Below are 17,488 nucleotides of genomic sequence, written 5' to 3'. Positions count from 1 at the left end.
TGCTTCTGGACAGTTACCTGACACAACACGGGCTGAATTGGGAGAACTGTGTGGGTTTTTGCAGCCACTAATACTGAGAAAACTTGAGTCCTCACCATTATTATTATTATTTTCTGCACAGGTTGCACTTTATTATTCTTTTGAAAAGATTTGCAGTGGAAAACAGGCTCATTGCAGCCACTAATACTGATAAAACTTGAGTCCTCACAAATGTCTGCACTTATTATTTTCTGCAGGTTGCACCTTATTATTGTTTTGAAACGATTTGCAGTGGAAAACAGGCAGCCCTTAATACAGTGATAGTGACTTGAACTCACAATTAAGATATTTGAATTTATTTTGTTTTGTAGAGGTTGCACTTTATTGTTATTGTTTTTGAAAAGATGTGCAGGGCAAAACAGCCAGAATATAGAAATGAATGGTCATTATGTCAATAAAAGTTAAACTTGGACCGTTTTGTTTCAATTTTGTTGGGGCGGTGGGGCCCGAAAGATTTTCTTCCTCCAAAGTGGGGCCTGACAGAAAAAGTTTGAGAACCACTGCGCTAGAGACAGAGAACTAGTGCAGTGCAGACAGGCAAGAGAGGGAATGCTGTCAGTGAACCCACGTCGGAGGCAAGATGTAACTGCAGCCGCATATAACGACACACAACCACACAATCACCTCCTCTCTCTCTGGGAAGTTGGTCACGGTGTTCTTTGTGATTTTCACGAAGTCATACATCAAGGACAGGCTGATAAAAATACCGGGGACACGCTCATTAATTTCATTTCAGCGAAAACTAAAACAAGGAAGTCGCGCGTGCCCGTCTATATAGCCAATCAGACTTGCGCGACATTATGTGACGTAGTCAGCGACACTAGACATTTCACCAGGTAGCAGACACTGCTCGCAGACACTTGAAAGTGTCGACTCAAGTCCTCATTTCTGTCTGCGACCATTTCAAAAGTGTCGGCAGACGAAGCATAAATTGGGCTTAAGTAACACTGATAGGAACGAGATAATACTTGATTAAAGATAGGATTGCACTTTTCTTGCCAGAAAGAAATATTTTATTAATCAAAATCACACAAAGGGTTGAAAAATATAAAAGCATCAACAGAAATGCTTAATGTAGAGACAATCTGGCTTGAGAGACTAACAGGAAGTGTAAACAGAATCGGAAGTTCCGATTGTGTTTATACTTCCTGTGACTCATAAACCTAGTCTGACTCATATGAGTCAAGGTTTGACCATGTGAGTCAAACTAGTTGGCATTTTGAACAGGAAGTCGTGACACAATGGGTCAAGTGGGCGGGGCTACATGAGGTGAATAACATAACAACACTCAATAATACGCAAACCCCTGTCATGTGGGAATCAACTGGTCCCAGGTCAGTGAGCTGTTGTGGGCGTGGTAGCCACTGATGAGCACTCAGTGGTCAGAACTGTCTGGTGGTGGTGACCACTGTGGCAGTCCGGGGGTTGTCCCTCCTCTTCACCTCCCGAGACATCTGGCACCAGAAACACTGGTAACAACAAACCGCCTTCATGCAGTCATCACAGAACCCACCCTGAGGGAGGGAGGGAGGGAGAGAGAGAGAGAGAGAGAGAGAGAGAGAGAGAGAGAGCGAGAGAGATGCAACCATTGGCGATTTTAGATTATTTTTAGGGGTGCTCAAGCACACCTAAATTTAATCTCAGCACCCCTAAATAAATAATAATAATAATAATGATGGTGGTGGTACTAATAATAATCATAATAATAATAATAATAATAATAATAATAATAATAATATAATAATAATAATAATAATCAATTGTTGACCTAATTTGAGGTGTAATTATGCAATATGTTTATATTGTTTATTAATTATTTTTGCTCTGATTAAAGCAATATATTGAATTCAACAGCTATTTTACCAATGCTGGCACTGCGATTGGTTTCTATGGCCAACAAACTGACTAACAGCAACTCACACCATAAGCAACTTTGACTGCCACGGTCACGGTGATGCGGTTTGTTGATGCCAGACTTCACAACCCTTCTGAAACTGCTGATCTCACAACGGTCTCACAAGAATTTACACAGAATGGTGCAAAAACAACAACTTTGGTCAGCAGAAAAGTATGTCAGAATGCAACACGTCAAGCCTTAAGGCGGATGTCACTTTGGTAGCCGGTTGACTTTGAGCTGAAATTTCTGATACCCGTATTATATGGTGTTCCCAATAAAGTCCTCAGTGAGAGCACATATTCAAATTTTCATTTACAAAAAGAGTTTGTGGTGTAAAAACTCACGTTACTTAGTAATTTATTAAAAGTATAATTGCTGTAAATTAAAATAGAAAAATATTTAATCATGCCATCCAGTGTCGTGACGGATTTAACCACTTTTGCAAGGCACTGTACTATGCATGTCACATTCTGATTAGGGGCTGAGTCCCCCAAGAGGTCTGATCCTAGAATCGCCCCTGAATGCAACAATCAGTTCATGATGAAATACAGACTCAAAAGAGAGTACTGAAAATGAGAAACCATCTTGTGATGGGGTCACACCAGCCGTGACGCTCGTGACTTAGAACGAATGTGGGGGCGTTAAGTGATTAGGCCAGCCCCTTTGCTCAGATCAGACCTATTTTTGAACTTGGTCTTCATTGTGAAGAACTCAACTGCACACCTGTAAAGTTTCATGACTGCATCTGGCACAGTTGTGACGCTATATCGCATTCACAAAATCTGTCCACAGGCCGACACACACACACAAACACACACACACACACACACACACACACACACACACACACACACACACACACACAGGAATTGTACTGTCTTTGTCATTTGAAGAAATTACAGAAGGTAATAAATATTTGTGAATTTGTGAAGTGTTTGTGAATATAGCCTATGCATGGTCGGAAACGAAATTGAATAACTACTGCTAAGTAAACCACTACTTCTCAGTTTAGATTACAGGTTTGCTAAACCAATGACATTATCAATGGGCCAGATTACAGGTTGAAACTGGATGCCTACTGAACACTCCTCCACTCGTGTATATATTGAATATATTGGACGGCACTTGCAATGTTGTGATTGTCTTTTTGTTGTTTTTCCCATTTCTTTATCTGAATATTGACATGACGGCTACGCTGCATAATGACACTAAGACAAATCCCTCGTATGTCATCTTGCATAGGCTACTGTTCTGGTGCAAGAGTGCCAGGAGGGATTTGTGGGATTTGTACTTTTACTTGAGTAAATAAGTTGACTCAGCAGACTATGTAGATTTTCGGTAAACAAATGTTGTCTTACGTGGATGCCGTAGCGCTGTCTCATGGAGACGCTGAGTAGGCAGGTCACTACACAGCAGCTCCAGGCATCACAGAGCGGAAAGCAGAAGCACCAGCCAAAGTCACTGACGGTCTGGCACTGCAGGAAAGGAAGACACCAGAGGCCACAGCAACCTGGAGGGCAGCAGACACGTTAACGAGAGTTCATGAACACGACATAAGGTTAGGATGTGATTTTTCTTTATATGGTTCATTTTTATGACTTGAAAAGAAAGGAAGAAAGAAAGAAAGTAAGTAAGTGGCAGAGCCGATGCTCAAAATTGTAAACTGCAGTACACCCTCCCAACCACTGAGCACCAAACCGATACATCCGGCGCTGTGGAACACCTAAAAACTTCTGCACTGGCTTGTGAAAAAGTGCTCGGTATTGGAAAGTACGCACTATTTGGGAATGCCAGGGCACCCACATCTTGGATAACAACATTGCCTCTGAGGTGGGTACAGTTTTATTGTGATTGATAACGTATATATCGCGTGCAGCCATTTAGCCGACGTTGCAGTGGATATAGGGGCCGCGCATCTGAGACTCAGAAGGATGAATGACTGATGAGTCTTGCGTTGAGGCTAGCTAGTCTTGGGGCCACACTCGCCCAATGGTCGTGGCCAATCACAAAAAGGCACTTAACTTCCAAACATAGAAAGCCTGCTCATGGGCCAAGGAAGGACTGATTATCTTTACACGCCCACTGGCCAAAAGGGGGTAAAACGGGCGTAGCCAAAGGCACAAAAAGGCGAATTTGCACCACAAAACTTTGTTGAAAGGTTGGCGGAGGCATGCACTCTACCGAGTGTCCTCTAGTTCTTTAGGCCACATGGTTCCTCTTTATAACTTGAGAGAAAGATAGGAAGAAAGAAAGAACGAGAGAGAGAGAGAGAGAGAGAGAGAGACACTTATCTACAGACTACTGTTCACACAGTTATGACAGCACAGTCTGTCATCAAAGTCTGTCATTAAAGTCGAGCTGAACCCAAAAATGATTTTTATTTTCTTTTAGTTCAAATACCTGGGTATGCAGTGCACCTATTTAATAATGTATGCCAAACAAATCACAACAATCTAATTTCTTTAGTTTTTCCACACTTTTTCACCTCAAAAGTTCATTTTTCAAGATTTCATTGATAACAGTAATGTACAGTTTGCTGACGTCACCTAGTACTATCAAATTTCTACCCAATATCAACCAATCATATCACGACATGCAGCTGTCAATCAAATCTTCATTTCAGGATAATTTTCTCTTCCAAATGAAGTAGAAAATGGCGCCTAGTGCCTGTCATCTGGCAGAATTCCTATCCCATAAACTAACTACTAACTTGGCCAATTGTTAGAAACATGAACAAAAAATATTATAATCTCTAAGAATGCAAAGAAATGTAACTGGCTCGTTAAAACGCGCATTCCAGGAATAGTATTTACATTTATAACGATAATGGCGCGCGCCTCCGAGCCTGACAGCCTCCCTGGCTGTCAGGGGTCATCTCTCGGAGATTCCAGGTGGGCAGGCAGCACCTATGCATCGGATTGTCCGCTCGCTCCGCACGAAGCCAGTGGCTGCCTGGTGCTCCGCGGATCCCACTGGCGTAGCACGACAACACGCTGAATCCCACCCGATTTGGAGGTGGAACACGCCAGGATTGGCCGATGCCAAAGCCAGTCGACAGAATTGTCAAATCAAATCATCGACACCGTATATGGTCCGCCTCTCAATTTGTTTGCAGTCTGAAAAGGACTCAGATGCACATGACGAACGGGTTCACCTCGACTTTAAAGTGTGACCGATGAAAGACACAAAATGCTGAGCAACGTCAGAGTCTTGTGGGTTGATTTATTTAACGTACTGAATTTGTGGAATTTAATTTTGTTGAATGGTATTTTATTATAATATCTTATGTCTTCTATAACCTCTATGTTTGTAGTAAGTCCAATCTGATGCTCTATACACTTAAATGAGAGCGTGGCCAGGGCAGAGTGTGAGGAATTAACGAATGGGTCATAAGTTCTAGAAATGCAGGCAGTTAGCTGACTGTTATGAGAGTGTAGTGCCCTGTGCCCTGTGTATTCCAGCACTCCCAATTTACTGGCTATTTACGAACGCACCTGTAGTCTCGTGGCTAATTTTAACATTCTTTGTCCGTCTCTGTCTATTTTGCCAAACTTGAACTTGAAGTTGAACTTACAGACCGCAGACCCGGGCTGCGCGAACGGACTCATGGGTTCATCTAGTTTTATTTGGGGTTTTAAGGAAGATTTGGACTTTTGGGATGAATCATAATCTCTGGCTGTGTTGTGAGTTTGCCAAACTTGAACTTGGACATGAACTTACAGGTTTCCATATCGCTGCAGCAGTCCAACAGACCAGTGGTCCATTTGTCTGAGGTGAGGGTGGTCACTGTGGTGACCACCTGGCCTGGCTGCTGGTACTGGACGGCCATCTCTGCCCAGGTGGAGGTCAAGGGAGAACAGTGAGGACCACAGAGAGGGAGAGAAGGAGCTGTTTCAGACACAGGAACGCTGATCAAAGGTTACAGACGGATCTAAAGCTGTGCTGGCTACAGTGCTGCTGTTGTAACCTGCACCTCAGGGTGTTTTCTGGTTCAGTTAGGGACATATTTACAAATACACAGGATTTATTTAATGTTGCCAAAATCCAAGTTGAGCATTCAGAAGGCCAATTTAGATGTCAACGGAATGATGTAATAACTCGCCAAAAGAAAAAGACAGACTGGTATTAGATATGTCATATTTGTGACATGCTGAATCTGATTGGCTATCCAGGGACTGATTGATTGCATTTATTTGACTTGATAACTTCTGTCAGCAGCCCATAATAAGTGTGCACATGAGAAAAACATATTTCCACCATTATATAACAGAGGACCAACAACAACCATGATTTTCTGTATCAAGAGCCAAATACAACCACAGTACAACTGCTGTAACTGTGTAGCGGCTACACAGTTATAACAGATGTACTGTAGCCTATAGACGAGACACCCCATTTGAATAGGGTAAAAAGGCAGTTTTCTCTTTCTCATACTCGAAGCCAGAAATCTCCACTTCAGTAGCTACTGTAGCATTTACAGTGCATAAAAATGTTTCAGTTTTATTCGTAATATTCTGAAGGTTTTATCTAGGTGATTTATTAGTTTTAAAAAATCCCTATTCACCTGGGGTGTCTCACCTTAAATATGGAGGACCAGAAGAGTCTTGCGGAATGTAATACAGTATTTAATTAATTAGTGGGTCATTAAACAAAAAAAACAAAAAATCTAAACAATATGACAATTGTAAGTAGGTTACTATGAAAATGTAAAAAGTCAAATATGAAATGTAAGTAGGTTAGATGCAAAAGCTGCGTCACAAGGTAAACTTTCTGTTAACACAAGCTATGAAGAGTTTTGCAAAAACAGCTAAATGCTATTCCTAAAATGAATAAACAACACCTGTTTGATACACTCTGGAGTGCACATAAAAAATATTTATGTACAAAATATTTAAATATGTACATAAATATATAATGGAAAAGGATAACATAAATGGAGATATGTTTTAAACTCAAATTATTTTCATATATGAATATAACTTCAATAATTCATTATGTTTACATCAAATTGTATATGACACAATTTTTCTTACCGTTTCTCTTCTGTAAAGATCGACGAAGAAAATAATATCCTAATAGTCAGTCAGTCAGTCAGTGAAATCATGACCTATAGTTTAAACACTGAAAGCCATAACAGTAGAGTTTTGTGTTCTGCCAAAAGGGCGTAACTTACGCCCCCCACTTTTGACAGCCTTGTGGCTGGAGGATTCTAACAGCACTTAGGTCAGCTCAAAATATAGTTGATGTAATGCTAGCATGGCAGCATGATCACACCATTTTTTGTATCCTACTCATATCCTAATTAATATTCTAGGTCAATATTAGATTAATGTAAATATGGACGAACTGACTAAATTTCTACACCCACTGGCCAAAAAGGGGCGTGGTAATGGGCATGACCAATCATAAAATGTCGCCCATTCACATAACACCACAAAACTTTGTGGAAAAGTAGGTCATGGGCCAATATTATATAGACTGTAGACTGTATAAACAAGTGAATTATATTAACCCCCCCATACAGTTGTTATGAAATGTGATACTGTATTAGCTAAAACACAAAAAAAAAAAAAAAAAATACCAGTCGGGCCTTTTAACTCATTGAGTGCCAATGACGACAGTTGTCGTCAATTCGAATACTAACGTAGAGTGCCAAAGACGACGATTGTCGTCAATTGCCTTTTTTGACGGTGGGACGTGGATCAAAGCCTTATGTATGTCCTGTACAAATATTGTAGCTATTGAAGCTGTATAACCTATTTTACGGACTCATCAGGTGGCGACAGTGCTCTCCAGATTAGAGAAATATCCGGAATATAGCCTGAAAAAGCCCCCTGATCAAAGAGAAAGCGCTTATGCTGCAGCCCAGAGCCATGTAGATTGCTCTGGCTGCAACTGACGGTGCCTGGCAACAGCAGTCAATCCGCGCACACAACTGAGCTCCTCTGCCTCTGTCTGTCTGTCTGCATAGTTTCTTCACACGATTAGCCGCCAGAAAGGCAGCACCCGACGCCGAAGTGCCAACCCTTTCCCTGCAGTCCGGCAGTGCGACAAGGAAATGCTCCTTGTCGCGCTGCCTGGGAGGCGCCGCACAAAAAGCACTCCGAAAATAGACGCTGGGTGCGTGAGGCTGTGTGTTACTAGTGTGGGGAGGAGTTTGTAGCTGAGGGGGGGAGAGGGGGGTGGGGCACCCAGGGCAGCACACAACTACACCACGTAACTACATCAGAAAATATTAGCTAGAGTCAGTGAATGTGCTTGAAATGCTGCATTTCACAAAAGGCTGAATATCTCAGCTTCTAGATAGAAATATTTGTATAAATACTGTACTGAAATACTGTATTTGCTGTTTTTGACCTATCTTCTCCGGCTGATAACTAAAGAACGGAAAATGGTATCAATAAACTTTTTTTTGCTGATGATACAATAGAGTCTCCTTGTTCTTTTTGCGTGTTCGGTGTTTACATAGTAATATCACACAATATTCTGTGGGCCTCGAGAAATCACTGAAAACGCTCTGAAACTCTGGCACTGGGAGCGTCCGTTCTCCAAAAGTGGCTGGCACTCAATGAGTTAACAAGGGGGTGAATAGGGAATGACTCCCTTTTGGAGCCAGCCTCAAGTGGCCATTTGAGGAACTGCAAGTATTTGGTACTGCATTGGCTTCATTTCTCCACACAGACACACTGGAGTTACTTTCATGTCAGATTTACAGAAGCATTTCAAGCAATTCCGGTGTAATGCACCAGATGGCGACAGAACACTATGCCAGGACTACGCTCTGGCAGCAATGCTGCTTTCAGGTACTGTTGGAAGGCTATTGTAAATAGGCTATTTACAGTTTTCTTTATACTGTATTGCTACAAAAGATGTAGCCTAATTAAGATCGGCATCATTAGTGGCACAAATAGCTACTGTATATAAAACTGTTTGAGCTATTTACATATTTATGTTTAAGTGACGTAACCTACAGAGCGATGCTGTCGATTAGGTTACAACCCGAGTCATAACAATGGATTATTTTGCAGCCTAAAAGGCTACAGTCTAACATGAATCAAAGCATAAATTACCGGCCTAAAACGCCTACACTTTGTTCTGACCTGCAACATAAAGTAGCTCTTAAAACTACATTTCTTGCCATCCAACAATACATTTTGTTACCGACAAGTACTTTTTACAAGGTGGTAGTCAGAGAAACGATGCAACGGGCGGTCTTCATCTCCCACCGCCACCGTTCAAGGCCCCTATCACTGCTGTATAAGTATAACCCAACAATGAGTACCCAACAACAGTATTTTATTTTATTTTGAAGAAATTGTGTTTACAGTATTAAATTTCCATGATGCCGTGTATCGACATCAGAGCACACACACTCACAAAAAAAGATAAATGCAGACTTGAATGTAATGTTAAAACAAAAGGAAAGTCTTGTCATGTTAAAATAAAAGGAAATTCGTGAATCTTAAGGCCACTTGATTCAAGCATTGCATTGTAAAATTATAATCATCCTATCCTAGAAATATAAGATTGTAAGGCTGTAATCTAAATAACGTGTTAACATGGATAACTGCATGGTCTTGTCGTGATTTTGAAATGTAAGAACACATTTGGGGAAAAAAACCTTCTCTTATCTGTTTTGGAAATTCGATTTGCCAAGCTAGCCACTGATGATCTGTGTGGTGACCACTGAGGTGCTGGCAGTCTGGTTCTTCTTCCTCTTCACCTCCCGAGCCATCTGGCACCAGAAACACTGGTAACACCAAAACACCTTACAGCAGTCATCACAGCACGAACCCTGAGAGAGGGAGGGAAGGACGGAGGGATTAATGTAACAATGAGTTAAACTACTGACCAAATACTGACTCAAAACTGTACTGAAAAATATAGGCTCATGCAGCCTCTCAATTCAAATGTCAGGTGTGTGTGTACATTCGCACTACTGAAACTGAGCCATACGATGGTCGTGAAGTGCAAATCATCACAAAGAGGAAAAACACAACTAGAAATGGCGCATCGCAGTTGTATTTCTCTGTCAACAAGTCAAGTTGCAGTCTACATCCATGTCTGTCCAGACTCATACAAGCACAAATACCTTGAAGCCCACAGCGCAGTGATGTGGCCATTCAGCCTTATGGCGCTTTAGGCAATGTTTGGGGGCACCTCAACAACACGGTTAATCGTTTTCAACGTGGAAAATGGTCCTACCCTTCATACCTGTAGCCACTCCTACCCACCCCTTGAACTCCGACTCTCTATGACCTTCCTATCCCTAGCTACGGCCCTTTCCCCCTAGCTTCACCGCCTTCCCTCACTACGCCCACTCCCACCACCCACAACCCCCTAGCCACTCCCCCTACTCCACCCCTCGAACCCAGACTCTCCACCACGTCCTATCCCTACCCTAGCTACAGCTGATTTTCCCTAGCCCCGCCCCCTCCCACCACCCCCATCCTCCTAGCCACTCCCCCTAACCTCCGTCGAATCCCGACTCTCTACGATCTTTCTCTCCCTAGCTATGGCCCCTTTTACCTAGCCCCGCCCCCTCCCTTGATGGAACGGACGGACGTGAGGTCACAGTGACCTTGAACTTTGACCACCAAAAATCGAATCAGTTCATCCTTGACTTCCGGTGGATGTTTGAGCCTAATTTGAAGAAATTGGGGTACCACAATCACATGATGTAGGTTAGTAAAACTGTTTCAGTAGCCTACATCATGTGATTGTGGTTCCCCCTCCTGGGATACACCTGTTGTGCCAGTTGTGGCCAATAATTAACCGATTGATTTAATTCATGAATTAGTTGATTGATAGTGAAATTTCACCAAATGTCGATGTGGCAATTAAAAAGTCAATTTGGAGTGCTGTCCTCGTTTGTCTTTCTTATTATCCCCCCCCCCCCCCCCCCCCCCCCTCTCCCAGTCTTACGTGGATGCCGTAGCGCCCTCTGATGGAGGAGCTGAGTATGCAGCTCACTGCAAAGCAGCTACAGACGTCCAGAACTGGCATGCAGCAGCACCAGCCAAAGTCTTGGGCAGTCTGGCACTGCATGCAGGGGAAGCACCAGAGGCCACAGCAACCTGGAGGGCAGGAGAGAGACATGTTCATGATGGTGAATGAAGAAAGACAGAAATAAAGTTTCACTTTGTTTTCTTTTTGTGTCCAGAGCAGTGTTGGGCAAGTTACTTTCAAAATGTAATATACTACATATTACTAGTTACTTTTATTTGAAAGTATTAAGTTACTTTACAATATTACTTTCGGTGTAGAGTAACTCCTTACTTATTACACTACTTTTGCATTACTTTTACCAAAACAACAGCAGCAGCAGAATGACATCGCCGGCCCGGAAGCATCCCGAAAAATAATTTCAACCGCCTTGAAGTCAGTGTAAACCATCCAAAATTCTAAATGTTATTGTTTTCCTTTGTTATTGTCATCTATAGTGGGTTTTTTTGCATAAAAACACACAGTTTGATTAGCAAATGATTGTATCTTTTTTAAATATGTGCTTTGATTTAATCAAATGTAACTCAATTTGAGAAATAGTAGACACCAGCTGATCCAATTTAAAGTCACCCATCGTCTTCACTATTCTAAGCAAAAGTTGCACAAGATCTACCCCTCTGTCTCTTCACTTAGATGTCAGGTATCGGAGGGCACTCTGTCTCATGCCTTCTGGTTCTGCCCTTCACTGGCAGGATTCTGGGCCAAAATATTTGACTGGTACTCTTAAGGCCTACGAAATAACCCTTCAGCCGGAGGCAGAACTCACCATCTTTGGCTTCTCGGAGTCCTCTCTGGACTTCACTACAGCTGTGCAACAATCTTTGACACTGGGGACAACTGTTGCCAAAAAATGATTAAGGAATAGAAGTTCACCCTCTTTCCAATTGTGGTTGATGGACATGATCTCTGTTATACGGATGGAGAGACTCAGGTTCCTGAGAACCAACTCACTTAGAAAATTTCAAAATATATGGGACCCGTTTTTAGCCTATCTCGATGAGGTTAGGGGCGACGGGTGACTCGTCCGGCTGGTTTTCTATAGACCGCTTGCGTGAGATCTCTGGTACATCGACTGCAAGCACATAAGCACCTTACGTGGCTGGTAGCACCACTGCAATGTTGAATGTTCATTATGTTGTATGTTTGTTTTTGTTTGTTTTTTCTTTTCTTTTCTTGTGTCTGAGCCTGTCTGTTTCGTTTTGTTTGTGTTCTATTCACCTTATTCTTTGCCCATACAAGGACGCTTCTGCATGATGTCATTTCATAATCGTCTTTCCGGTTTTAAACACGGAAGTAGAGTACGCCTACCGCAGTCATTTAGACTTGCCCAAACTGTTTTCAAGTTGTAATATTTGTCGGGTGAGAACGTAACATCTATGTGACCAGTTTATCAGAATAACGCCTATTGGAAATCCTTAACGAGCAGCGAGGGCCAGGAGCGCTGACTGTGCTGACACAGCTATCTGTCAATGGTCAAACCCTACTACTGGCAGTGAGAAAACACTGTCGATGTTCTTTTGTAACTAACGTTAAATGCCGACCGGGTACAGCCATCGGCTCCTCGCAGCAGTAACATTATGAACATGTAACTGAAGTTGGCCGCAGTGTAGCTTAATTCTGAATGTTGCCAAACTTTATTCATACTGACGTTTTTTTTTTTTTTTTAATGGCCGCCAACTAGCGTTGAACCGGAAGAACAAATACGTTTGCGTCGAACGCGGAAGAGAGAAAAAGTGGGCGTGGTGAATAAGCTCAATAGAAAAATAAAAAATACAATATTGTTTTTTTTTTTTTTACTTGAGTTACTTGATAAAGTAACTGGTATAATATTACTGAAATCCTATAAGTAATAAGTTATATTACTGAGTTACTGATCAAAGTAATATATTACATGTAGTATGGTACTTTTGTAATGATTTACCCCCAACACTGGTCCAGAGTGAGAAACAATATGCTGAATAAACTCGTTAAAGCCGTTAACATGCGTGTGCGTCAAAGCCCTCGCCAAATGCGACGAGGGGTGCGCCGCAGCTGGCGAGCCTGCCGGCACAGCTGACGTGCAGCTCCTCGAAAATGTGACTCGACTCAGCTGATGCGGACAGCGCAAGTATAATATAATGTAGATGGGGAGATAACAGGAGAGAGTGAAAGCTATCAACAAGTATATGCACTACATTCTCTCCTGGGGCTAACCTCTAGTCATTGAAATCCTAGTGAAATCACACTATTTACTCGTTTTGCTGGGGACTCCCCTGCGACCCCTCGTCAAGCTGATGTTTGAGTATATTGGGACTAGCTCCAAGTCGAGGCTATCGCACAACAAGTATGTTTTCCGCTTTACACTCCTTGTTCATATGTATGCTTTCCCTGTACTGTTGTGTTCCTCTGCTCTGTTGTCTCTCTCTCTCTCTCTCTCATCTGTGGGTGTGTCTGAGGAGCAACAGGTGGTGTGGGGTGCTGTGCTGTGATTGGTTGTACTGTGTGATTGTGTAGGTGTGTCCTAGCTGGTGACCTGCCAGCCCTTTAGTTCTGTGTCTGTGTTCTCATGGGAGTTGTAGGGGTGGGTGGCCCTTTTTGTTTGAAATCCATTTCCTCTTGTTTTTGATTGGTTAGGAGTTGAGGTAAGTCTCTTTTTAAACAGGTAAGATTAAAGGCCCCCTCCAGTCACCTTTTCTACCTGTGTCCATGTCATCGCATGTCATCATTTGCGCCAAACGACTTACACTGATAAGAACCCCTAGGGGGCGTCCCGGTGGCTCACGTGGTGGAGCACGTGCCACGGGGGCGGAGGACTCATGGGTTCATCTAGTTTTATTTGGGGTTTCAAGGAACATTTGGACTTTTGGGATGAATCATAATCTCTGTCTGTGTTGTGAGTTTGCCAAACTTGAACTTGGACATGAACTTACAGGTTTCCATATCACTGCAGCAGTCACACAGATCAGTGCTCCATGCTCCTCTACCGACGACGACGGTGGCGGTGGTCACTGAGGTGACTATCTGGTGCGGCTGTTGCATCATTGGCTGGTGCTGCTGCATCATTGGCTGGTGCTGCTGCATCATTGGCTGCTGCATCATTGGCTGGTGCATCATTGGCTGGTGCATCATTGGCTGGTGCATCATTGGCTGGTGCTGGTCCATCATTGGCTGGTGCATCATTGGCTGGTGCATCATCGGCTGGTGCATCATTGGCTGGTGCATCATTGGCGGCGGATGTATCATTTCCTGCTGCTGCATCAGCGGCTCCTTCTGCTCGTCACGGTGGGCCATGTCTGCCCAGGCGGAGGTCAGGAGAGAGCAGTGAAGAACCCAGAGAGGGAGAGAAGGAACCGTTTCAGACACAGGAAGTGCTGGATGACACTTAAGGCTGATGGAATGTTACAGGGTGATCTGACCTAAAGCTGTGCTGGTCACAGTGCTGCTGCTGTAACCTGCACCTCAGGGTGTTTTCTGGTTCAGTTCAAGCTCCAATCAGGCCTCAGTCTATCTGTTCAGACCAACACCTCTCTTTGCATGTCAGCCTCTACATGGCTGTTGCACATAGACACATATACAATAAATTAGCATAATGTGAACGGCAATTATATTATATATTTACAAACACACAAGATTTTATGTTGCAATCCTTTGTGCCATAATCCAATTGAGCATTCTAACAGAAGCCCAATTCAGATGTAAACATGAATGATGTACTAAACCCACCAATACAAAACAGTCTGATATTCAATTAGATATGGATGTGACATGCTGAATCTGATTGGCTAACCAGTGACTGATTGATCTGATCGATTGATTGAATTAATTAGTTTTGACTTGATTCTGACTTCTGTCAGCAACACATAATGATAAGCCTGCAGGACCAAAAACCAACTATGATTTCCTGTATTGTCCTCTAGAGCCAACTACAACATCTGTTATATCTGTTTATCAGTCCATCCAGAATGTCACCGTTTTTTGTGACTTTCCTGCAGGGACTTGTTTATGTCTTTAAATGCCTTTTGGTGGGCAAACAACAAAAGAAACAATATGACAATTAGAAATGTAATTAGGTTAGATATGCAAAAGCTGCCCTGCCCAACAAGGTAAGCTTTCTGCTAACAAAATCATCATTTTCTTTTAATATGGTAATGTTACATTAGCCAGTCATGCCAGTAGCATAGCCATATTGCAAAGCCTTTAAAACATCAACTATGTTTAGCCTACATAGGCTACAACTTTAAATAGGTTTTTTAATGTTTATTACTGTAGGACTATCATACGTTTATTGGCCCTCACGTGACATGTCTATATACCTCTCAATTAAAGTTTAAACTAGCTAGTGGCCACGTGCTTCTGTAGAAAGATAATTACCGTAGCTTAAATGCACGGAGCATGCTAGTTAAACAGGTTTGGACTCCAGCATGAGATTACAGCTCGCTACCAGTAACATAACCTAAATTAAACCAACTGTCAGTTTCCATAGACCTATTTCACAGCAACCAATTTGAGGAAGTAAAACATGGTGTTGAACCGAAGAATAATGGACAAACATGCAGTAGTAGTCCTTACTGTGTGATGATAGATATACAGGTTGATAACAGACGTGTGAACTTTAACAGGATATCTTGTGGTTTAGCGGTTTCATCGTTATCAAAATAGGCCAAAGTAAACTACACCGAACAAATAATGCTCATCATCACTCCCCGCTCAAAGTTCAAAGAACGGTTGATAAATAAGCCAAACATTTAAATCGGTCAATCATTCAATAGTTGTCTTACCTCTACCACTTGCAGGTGCACGTTTGAGGAAACCGAGTAACAACAACACGTCCGCTTAACACGAGAGCAGATAAGTTTCACTTTCCTGGTAAATGGAAACACACACACACACACACAAACACAAACACACACACACACACACACACACACATCTCTCCCTCTCACTCACACACTCTCTCTCTCTCTCACACACACACACACACACACACACACACACACACACACACACACACACACACACACACACACACACACACACACACACACACACACTCTTCTCTCTCTCTCTCACACACACACACACACACACACACACACTCTCTCTCTCTCTCTCTCTCTCTCTCTCTCTCTCACTCCTGTCCTATGACAAAAAAACTGCTCAGACACCAAATTCACAAAAAGGTCTGTCTGAAGGCATTTATTTGTTCCTGACTCGGGGAAAGTGGGGGAAACGGTCAAATTCCCCAAAACTACTGTAGGCTATCTCTTATGGTTTAACCCAGCGTTTCTCAACTGGTGGGTCAGGACCCAAAAGTGGGTCGCGGGGCCATTTTGAGTGGGTCGCAGATTTGTGCATAAGAAAAAAAAGGTATTGGGACGCTGGCGTCCGTGGCCAGCATTACTGTCTTTCAGAGCCCGATTATCCACCGGGCCGATTGGGCCAGTGCCCGGGGGCCTCTGTCTCGAGGGGCCTGCGAAACCCCACCAACTGTCGTCTCCTCCTGCTTTTTCTGTCTTTCGCAGGCTGTAGTGGGTTATCTATAGACCAAATCACCGGGATGTTTACTTTTACTTCCGGGTACCCCTGAGGTCCACACATTATAATGGCGGTGGACGGCACAAACTGACATGTTGAAGACAAAAACAGACAAAGAAGACAAAAATGGTTCGTCCGTGTTGTGTTGTTGTTTAATATCATTCATAACAACACTTTCACTAACGTTAGTGGAGACCAGACTAGCTAATTTACCTGTTGGACCAGACTAGAGTAGACTTGAAGCTAAATTAAATTGACCTGGCGTCAGTAGCTCTGTCTGTACCAGGCTCTTTCTCGCCGAGAAGAGCCTGGTGACGCGAGGTTACTCTGTCTGTAACGTAAAAAAACAGCGAGTTTGACAGACAAACAAACTTTATTAGCTAGCTAACACTACATAAAACAAACACAGAAGAAAGGCTAGATACGTCGGACAAGCATGTTTACCAACCGTTTAACCATTTAAATTGAAAGTAGTCGGCCGAAAACAACGAGAGGGTTTGACAGCATTTATATGACAACACGCACATTTAAACCTGCCGCCTTTCCCAAGTGGTACCCGGAAGTAAATTTGTTTACATGGTGACGTCACGGTGATTTGGTCTATTGGTATTAACATGTCATGCTAGCTTGTCTGGAAGGTGGCTAAATAATGCTCAAAATTTTGGCAAGGAAATCTGAATGAGAATGGGTTATATACGGGTACCCATGAGTTCCCCCTTTACAGACATGCCCAATTTAAGCTACTACAGACACACTTGAGTGTTGCAGTAAGAACCTACAGAGCGAGTCGATGACAACCTGAGTCCGAGTCATAACAATGGATTCTTTTGTAGCCTAAATGGCTATAGTCTAACAAATCAAAGCATAAATTACCGGCGCAACATAAAGTAGCTCTTAAAACTACATTTCTTGCCATGCAACAATACATTTTGTTATTGACAAGTACTTTTTACAAGGTGGAAGCCAGAGAGAGAGATATTATCTTCCTCAATTTCAACTTCAAGGCCCTTTTCACTACTGTATAACCCAACA

The 17,488-nt window shown here is 42.7% G+C and overlaps 2 protein-coding genes across 3 annotated transcripts; both read right to left on the bottom strand.

Annotated features, from left to right (window-relative positions):
• Positions 1 to 1,111: 1,111 nt before the first annotated feature.
• LOC310780114 (cornifelin homolog) lies at positions 1,112 to 7,290 on the bottom strand. The gene is made up of 4 exons (XM_083640667.1): positions 6,970 to 7,290; positions 5,657 to 5,767; positions 3,295 to 3,446; positions 1,112 to 1,553 (listed from the first exon to the last, which is right to left on the bottom strand). Exons 2-4 carry the CDS (start codon positions 5,763 to 5,765, stop codon positions 1,422 to 1,424), a joined length of 393 nt encoding a protein of 130 aa, XP_083496793.1. The 5' UTR covers positions 5,766 to 5,767; positions 6,970 to 7,290; the 3' UTR covers positions 1,112 to 1,421.
• A 1,563-nt stretch (positions 7,291 to 8,853) lies between these two features.
• LOC310780110 (uncharacterized protein) lies at positions 8,854 to 15,943 on the bottom strand. 2 transcript variants are annotated; one of them, XM_083640660.1, is made up of 4 exons: positions 15,700 to 15,943; positions 13,852 to 14,214; positions 10,862 to 11,013; positions 8,854 to 9,731 (listed from the first exon to the last, which is right to left on the bottom strand). In XM_083640660.1, exons 2-4 carry the CDS (start codon positions 14,210 to 14,212, stop codon positions 9,594 to 9,596), a joined length of 651 nt encoding a protein of 216 aa, XP_083496786.1. In that variant the 5' UTR covers positions 14,213 to 14,214; positions 15,700 to 15,943; the 3' UTR covers positions 8,854 to 9,593. The 2 variants fall into 2 exon arrangements, with proteins under 2 accessions (XP_083496786.1, XP_083496787.1); XM_083640661.1 differs by lacking the exon at positions 15,700 to 15,943 and adding an exon at positions 14,338 to 14,469.
• Positions 15,944 to 17,488: the final 1,545 nt, after the last annotated feature.

Source organism: Poromitra crassiceps (genome assembly GCF_964638095.1).
Source record: "Poromitra crassiceps genome assembly, chromosome: 7".
Classification (NCBI taxonomy): Eukaryota; Metazoa; Chordata; class Actinopteri; order Beryciformes; family Melamphaidae; genus Poromitra; species Poromitra crassiceps.
This window is presented reverse-complemented; position numbering and strand designations above follow the sequence as displayed.

Bases quoted from the DNA above. Each gene is read 5' to 3' on its own strand.
- LOC310780114 (XM_083640667.1), bottom strand. From the start codon at position 5,765: ATGGCCGTCCAGTACCAGCAGCCAGGCCAGGTGGTCACCACAGTGACC. The intron at 3,447-5,656 runs GTAAGTTCATGT...GCTGCCCTCCAG, and splicing joins CTGCAGCGATATGGAAACCT to GTTGCTGTGGCCTCTGGTGT. The intron at 1,554-3,294 runs GTAAGACAACAT...TCCCTCCCTCAG, and splicing joins GACAGCGCTACGGCATCCAC to GGTGGGTTCTGTGATGACTG.
- LOC310780110 (XM_083640660.1), bottom strand. From the start codon at position 14,212: ATGGCCCACCGTGACGAGCAGAAGGAGCCGCTGATGCAGCAGCAGGAA. The intron at 11,014-13,851 runs GTAAGTTCATGT...CCTGCCCTCCAG, and splicing joins CTGCAGTGATATGGAAACCT to GTTGCTGTGGCCTCTGGTGC. The intron at 9,732-10,861 runs GTAAGACTGGGA...TCCCTCTCTCAG, and splicing joins GAGGGCGCTACGGCATCCAC to GGTTCGTGCTGTGATGACTG.